Genomic DNA, 8060 nt, shown 5'->3' on the forward strand with positions numbered 1-8060 from the left:
CAGAATCGCCGTTTTCTCTCCGTCCATGAACTTGATTGCCTTAAAGGAGATCGGGCAGAGAGAGAAACTGGTGGAGATCGGAGATCGGAGATCGGGCCGGACCCTTGCAGTGGTCGGTGTGGGACTTGAAGACGGACCCGGCACCCTTACGCTGAGCTCTGATGACGCGAACCATCTCTATCTCTGTTCTCTGTTCTCTGCAGAGGTGGGGGGGGGGGGGGAGAGAGAGAGAAACCGGATCGGAGATTGGGGGGAGAGAGACAGAGAGAAACTGGAGATTGGGGGGAGAGAGAGAAACCGGATCGAGGGAGGAGAGAGATGAGAGAGTGGCATGATGTAGTTTTTTAATTAGTTTAAGGGCAAAGTTGTCATTTCCTTTTAAACTGGGTTAGTGAGAATAAAAATCTCTGGCTGGGGTAAGTGGGATAGTTATAGCCAATTTTGGTGCTTTGGGTCAAGGACCCTTTCTTTTATTCGGTAAGTTGGTTCCTTCTATTTTCTTGTAACGGTGGTTTACTTTTCGTCCAAACAAAAAAATTATTATTTGGGTATTGGCCAATTTAAAATTGTACATCACTTTCACATGCAGTTTCGCGAGGGCCACTTGTATTTGAAAATGGTCAAGAAATGTATTCTTGCAGCCCCTGATCAGTTCAAATGGGCTGGCGGTCAACGTTACAAAGTCGTCCCAAGAAGAATTCAAGTAATAGTTCCATATAACAAGGAATGCTATACGTACTGTGGATATGGGTAAATTATTTTACATTTTTACTTATGGAAGTTTTAGAGTTATTTTCAATATCTTTCACAAGAGTTGGCGAGTTGCTCTTGTATTTGAAAATATCTTTACAAGTGATCGAATATGGATCTGGTCTTCTGGAGTCGTGATCATTACAAAGTCGTCCCCAGAAGGCTTTCCAACAGTGATTTTCATTGGCGATAAGTTAAGGAAGACTTGTCTTTAACCATATGGAAGAATATGACTCGGCTTCTTGATTATATCCTAAGAAAAAGAAAAAGAAAATTGAAGCTAGCTAAATGGAACGTGGCAAATATCCAGAAGCAGTCCTGAAACTCCTCAGAATTATGAATATTTGTCCCACTTTACATTCCCCCCCCTATAAATACCCCAAGCCCCTCTTTCACTCTTTCCAAACCAAACCAACTTTCAATCAAAGTTCTCATATAAACTACTTTTTCATACATAAACATATTATTTGCTTTCTTCTTTGGAATCCAGCAAGCTTACTCAAGATGTTGCATAACTTGCTTGGTGCAATCACAGGCCATAATAATGGCGGTAGTACGAAACAGATCACAGGGACTGTGGTGCTGATGAAGAAGAATGTGTTGGATTTCAATGACTTCAATGCTTCTGTTCTCGATGGCGTGCATGAATTGTTGGGCCAAAGGGTTTCTCTGCAGCTCATCAGTGCTGTCAATGCCGATTCTGGTAATTTATTCTAATCTGATATGACTCCGTTAGTCTTTATAACTTCCTGTTAAGCATTTTGAGTTTAGAGGTGGGTTCATAGATTGGTTTAGTCATTTGGGGCTTGATCACATCCTAATGAAACTATGATTAACATCATGAATTCATGATCATGAGACAATTAACTCTATCACTTTTCCAGCTAGTTTTTAGATTATAACCCTACTTTTTATTACTTAAAGTGGGATTTACTTTACCATTCATTATCCTTAGAAGTCACAAGCATTTTGAGTTTAGAGGTGGGTTCATAGATTGGTTTAGCTAGTCATTTGGGGCTTGATCACATCCTAATGAAACTATGATTAAAATCATGAATTCCTGATCATGAAACAATTAACTCTATCACTTTTCCAGCTAGTTTTTAGATTATAACCCTACTTTTTACTACTTCAAAGTTAAAGTGGGGAGTTACTTTACCATTCATTACCCTCAGAAGTCACAAGTATATAGTGGGATAGATAAATACATACACACTAAGATAGATCTCACAGTAATGCACTTCATGCCTTTTTGAGCTTGGGGGATCAGATCCTGGAAGCAATTCTGACTAACCAACTTGTAGTTCTATTATTTGCTCCACTTTTATTATTGTGATTGAAGCAGCCACGCAACTGGGTTCATATACTCAAATACATTACTCTAAACTAATAGCCTAAAACAATTTGGTCTGTTTCTAGTCAAGCCGTCAGCGGCTTATAGAAGTTATTCTATGAAAAAATAAGGATTCCAATTTGGGGGCTCTCTATCATTTGGAGGAAGCATTTTATAATTGATCAAGTGGTAGTTATATAGATGCATCTTTTTCAATTGATAGCAAAATAGATAAAAGTGATAGCAAAAGAGATAAAAGTGGTTTGGTTCATAGGTTCTGAAAGATACGATAAATAATGAATATGAGATAAGCCACTTGTGGGTTTTCATGATGATTCTTGAAAGAAATTGATTAAGACAGGTAACAAATCCTTTGAACCCCCAGTCTCAACTACTGGTCTATTTATCTACCAGTTTCACCTGAAAATGGAAACAAGCAGTTGGGAATAGCTTTCTCTCTCTCTCTTATGATATATCAATATTTTCAGTCGGATGCAAAATCCTTTACTTTTAACTTTCTTTGTTCTTAGTAAAAATTTAGAAAATTAACCTATCCTTTATCAAGTGGCTTCAAATAATGGAGAAAACTGTGTTCATGAGTGACTTGAGGTGGTTAGTACAAATTTCAATAATAGTTTCAGTTAATTGCGAAAAGACATATAACATAAAATTTTGCAAGTTAGAATTTGTAGAAACAGTTTTTGAATCTGGATCCTGTTTTTTATAGAGAATGGATTGAAAGGGAAACTTGGAAAGCCTGCATATTTGGAAGACTGGATCACCACAATCACTCCTTTAACAGCAGGAGATTCTGCATACAAGGTTACCTTTGACTGGGAAGATGAAATCGGAGTTCCAGGAGCAATCCTAATAAAAAACAATCACCACAGTCAGTTCTACCTTAAGACCATCACACTCGAAGATGTTCCTGGTGAGGGTACAGTTCACTTTGTTTGTAACTCATGGGTGTACCCTGTAGAAAAATACACGAAAGACCGCGTTTTCTTTGTTAACAAGGTAATGATGCCTGAAGATAGAGATGGCAAATCTGGTAGTATTTTGAGGTTGTGACTTGCATACTAAGCTAAAGTTTATATATTTGTGCAGACTTATCTTCCAAGTGAAACACCATTGCCACTACAGAAGTACAGAGAAGACGAACTAGTACACTTGAGAGGAGATGGGAAAGGAGAGCTCCAGGAGTATGACAGGGTCTATGATTATGCTTACTACAATGATCTGGGAAATCCAGACAAGGGTCCGGATTATGCCCGTCCAACTCTGGGAGGGTCTAGTGAGTACCCTTACCCTCGAAGAGGAAGAACTGGCCGTGCACCAACCGAGTCAGGTTAGCCATTTATGTGAACTAAGTTGTTATCATAGTTGATTTACTCACGTGCTGTTTTAATTAACTTAACATTTTATGACCATTAATATTTTCTGATCTTTTACCAACAGATCCTAGCAGTGAGAGTAGGATCCCTCTTCTCATGAGCTTAGACATTTATGTTCCAAGAGACGAACGATTTGGACACTTGAAGATGTCTGATTTCCTTGCTTATGCACTGAAATCCATAGCTCAATTCATCAGACCTGAGCTAGAAGCTGTATTTGATAAGACTCCTAACGAGTTTGACAGCTTCGAAGATGTACTTAAACTTTATGAAGGAGGAATTCCATTGCCTGAAGGTTTCTTAAAGGACATTGGGGATAACATCCCTCTAGAGATGATCAAGGAAATTTTCCGAACTGACGGTGCAGAGTTGCTCAGGTTCCCAACGCCTGAAGTGATCAAAAGTATGACTTATATCTGAGAACATTTTGAACTTAACTATGGCCCTAAAATATCATACATTATTTGATATTTTCTCTAATTGTGATGTTATAATGGTTTTGAGCAGAAAATAGGTTGGCTTGGAGGACAGATGAAGAATTTGCCAGAGAAATGCTAGCTGGAGTGAACCCTGTCAACATTAGTCTCCTCCAAGTAATTTCAACATAACTTTTGTGTGAATTTTTTTTTTTTATTTTTTTTTTTTATTTTTTTTTTGCACTATAGTGGACAGGAAACAAACAGGACTTGAAGGAGTGTCAAACTGATTTTCCTTTTCCTTCTTTAAATCCAAATGAAGCATCAATACTTTCATCTTTACTGATACATGATTCTAACTTAATTGCAGACATTTCCGCCAGCAAGCACCCTAGACCCAAAAGTTTATGGTGATCAATCCAGTAAAATAACAGAAGAACACATCAAGAATAACTTGGATGGACTGACAGTGGAGGAGGTAATATCTTCGATTCATTTCCTTCGGAAGATATTTCATAGTGTGCAGTCACCTAGCAATTAGCTTATGCTGATTCATACCATTAATAATGATGGATTTTGTTGTACAGGCACTCAAGAGCAACAAGCTATTCCTATTAGACCACCATGATGCATTGATGCCATACGTGAGGCGTATAAACTCAAATACTTCCTCAAAGATCTATGCTAGCAGGACACTGCTTTTCTTGAAAAGTGATGGAACTTTGAAGCCATTGGTGATTGAACTAAGCTTGCCTCATCCTGATGGAGATCAACTCGGTCGCATTAGCAGTGTATTCACACCAGCTGAGGAGGGTGTAGAAAGCTCCATATGGCATCTGGCCAAAGCTTATGTTGCTGTAAATGACTCTGGAGTTCATCAACTTATCAGTCACTGGTATTACTCTCTCAAACAATCCTTAGGGAACAAGTTCATCCTATACTTTGGAATCGGTTTCTGATCGTATTTATTTTATGTGTTTTGGTCACAGGTTGAATACTCATGCTGTGTGTGAGCCAGTAGTAATAGCAACAAACAGGCAACTGAGTGTGGTTCACCCGATATACAAGCTTCTTCATCCTCACTTCCGCGACACCATGAACATAAATGCACTAGCCAGGCAAATCCTCATCAATGCTGGTGGCATTCTGGAGACGACAGTGTTTCCAGCTAGGTATGCCATGGAGATGTCATCAGTTGTTTACAAGAATTGGGTTTTCCCTGAGCAAGCTCTCCCTGCAGATCTTATCAAGAGGTAAGCACAAACTTTGAGAAGGGACTAGAAGTGCTTCAAAATGAGATGTATGTGACCATAAATGTAAGCATACTTCACATTATTGTTTTGATGACATTGCTATGTCTTTGATCAATGCAGAGGAATGGCAGTCAAGGATGAGAGTTCCCCACATGGTCTACGCCTACTGATACAGGACTACCCCTATGGTGTTGATGGGATCGAAATCTGGTTTGCGATAAGAAATTGGGTTGAAGACTATTGCTCATTCTACTACAAGACTGATGACATTGTTCAAAAAGACACAGAACTCCAATCCTGGTGGAAGGAACTAGTAGAGGAGGGTCATGGTGACAAAAAAGATGAGCCCTGGTGGCCTAAAATGCAGACTTGTGAAGAGCTAATCGAAACTTGCACTATCATCATATGGACTTCTTCTGCTCTCCATGCAGCTGTCAACTTTGGACAGTTCCCTTATGCAGGCTACCTCCCATGCCGCCCCACTGCAAGCCGAAGATTCATGCCTGAAAAGGGAACTCCTGAGTATGATGAGCTTGAGTCCAACCCTGATAAGGCCTTCTTGAAAACAATCACTGCTCAATTCCAGACAGTGCTTGGCATAGCCCTCATTGAAATTCTGTCAAGGCATTCTACTGATGAAGTGTATTTGGGCCAGAGGGACACTCCTAACTGGACATCAGACGCAAAAGCATTGGAAGCTTTTGATAGATTTGGAAAGAAACTTGCTGAAATCGAAGAGAAAATTACAAACTTGAACAATGATGAGAATCTCAAGAATAGGGTTGGAAAGGTGGAGGTGCCTTACACTTTGCTGTATCCCACTGGTGAAAGTGGAATTGCTGGCAAGGGAATTCCCAACAGTGTCTCAATCTAAAAGCCTTTCAACTAGAAAAGGGGAAGCCTTTGAAAAGCTAGTAACATATCTTTAAATCAAGCTACTGTGATTTGAGAATTACCTACAAATGAGTTTTTTAATAATGCCATGTAAATTAATAACTCGATTTGCAGCAGAAGAAGCTAAAAGGCTGTACTGAGCTTTACTAATGTACAACATAATATATGGAATATATACTCTTTGCTGCATTTTTTCAATTGTCCCCTTTCAATTAAGAAACTATGGAATATATACTCTTAATTTGCTCATATATGGATCCTCCTGTTGCTATTTACCATAAGATGCAGGTGAGCTGGTGAGGTAATATGGATATATATTTTACCCCAACAAATTAAAAAAAAAAAAAAAAACTTATTTGATGTACATATCCATGGGAGGTGTTAGGTTGGTCATCTGAATTCTGAATCAACAAATACGTAGACTACATTGATCATCTGAACTCATCTGTTCTTTAATAAAACCAATCCTGGAGATGAAATTACAACAACAAAAACGATGTAAAGATTTCAAGTTGTCAACTAGCCTTGTATGTGTCTTTAAACTCAACCCGGAATCAATGCCAATCTGGTTTCATTTCCCTTTTGTATGGTGTGATACATTGTCATGTATGGTCTTTGCTTTTACATCAATGCTACTATTTCAAGTTTTCAACGTACAGCTTGGTTCTGGTCTAAATATGATAGTGCATACCTACCCATTTCATACTAACCTTAGCATGAAGGCTTTCAATATCATTATCTACTAGTCTTTTAGCACCTGCTATGTCCGTGCTAATTTGCTTTCAATATCAATTTCGTTTTCCTTTTCATACCCAAAAAAATTATACAAAAAAAAAAAAAAAAAAAAAAACTGAAAATTTGCGGAAAAAAAATTGATTTTGTTGATGTACGTACTATTATGTCCGTGGAATCTAAAGTTGTTTTTGTATTAGGGAAATGGCAATTCTAAGATTTCAAATATTTAACCATATTTAGAGGAATTGGCTTAATGTTAGTATAAGAATTGTATGTTGGCATTCCCCTTATACAAAACTTATCCACCTGTCGGAGATGTGCTGCGACTCAACATGCCTTCAGCTTTGCTGTCACCCTCTTGCTGCCCCTTGCTTGCTTTCGGCTGCATCATTGCATGACTGCCTCACTTTTTGCTTTCGGCCCCATGCCTAAGAGTGTTCTAGCTAAAAGTGTGTGAGTGATTTGATCTAAGCATTTGGATCAGTAACACATGACAAGGACCCACTGACTCATACGAAATTTGGGTTGTGCGCTGTGATCTTCTGGTGATTTGTTAGTATTAACATATTGGCAAGGAGAGGCAATATCCCATTGAGATGGATCCGGGTGAGGAAGAAAATCTTGGAGAGGTAATTAATATCTCGTTGAGATGGATCCGGATGGATCCGGGTGAGGAAGAAAATCTTGGAGAGGTAATTAATATCTCCTTGAGATGGATCCGGGTGAGGAAGAAAATCTTGGAGAGGTAATTAATATCCCCTTGAGATGGATCCGAGTGAAGAAGAAAGGTGAAAGCAACCATATCTTTTCCTTGCTGCCCACTTAATTCAATCATGGAGACCTTGCTGTCGTAAATGAAAAGGGAAGGACATGGCAGCTAGGTTCTCCATCTTTCTATCATGGAAATCTTGCTGTTAAAGAAAAGGTTTCGATCTAGCCTTGTTGTTAATCTTAATATCCACTCAGTGCAATCATGAAGACCTTGCTGTCAAAGATAGAAGTAGGGAGCAAGTGCATCTGGACCTCGTGGTCTTACTCCAACCAAGCTGAAGAAACTTGGTTATTGTTCCTCCTATATATATAGGAGTTCTGTGGTTTTTGAGGGTGTGTGTCTGAGTTCAAAGTTCAAGAGATTAAGTTAGTCATGAGTATATTTCATTCTTGATATTCTCTTGTATTAAACACCGATGAGTTCAGTTGAGAAAATCAACTATGTTTGAGTTTTCAAGACCGATGTTTTCAAGACAAGTGGAGCACATTTAGAAGCTGTAGACAAATTACTGAG

The 8060-nt window shown here is 38.7% G+C and overlaps 1 protein-coding gene across 1 annotated transcript; it reads left to right on the forward strand.

Moving 5' to 3' along the window:
• Window positions 1-1009: 1009 nt before the first annotated feature.
• On the forward strand, window positions 1010-6229 carry LOC133720204 (probable linoleate 9S-lipoxygenase 5). The gene is made up of 9 exons (XM_062146410.1): window positions 1010-1453; window positions 2811-3100; window positions 3191-3431; window positions 3542-3880; window positions 3985-4070; window positions 4264-4371; window positions 4481-4788; window positions 4883-5146; window positions 5267-6229. The coding sequence occupies exons 1-9, from the start codon at window positions 1039-1041 to the stop codon at window positions 6018-6020; spliced, it is 2805 nt and encodes a 934-aa protein (XP_062002394.1). The 5' UTR covers window positions 1010-1038; the 3' UTR covers window positions 6021-6229.
• Window positions 6230-8060: the final 1831 nt, after the last annotated feature.

The sequence above is a fragment of the Rosa rugosa genome, chromosome 7, assembly GCF_958449725.1.
Source record: "Rosa rugosa chromosome 7, drRosRugo1.1, whole genome shotgun sequence".
Classification (NCBI taxonomy): Eukaryota; Viridiplantae; Streptophyta; class Magnoliopsida; order Rosales; family Rosaceae; genus Rosa; species Rosa rugosa.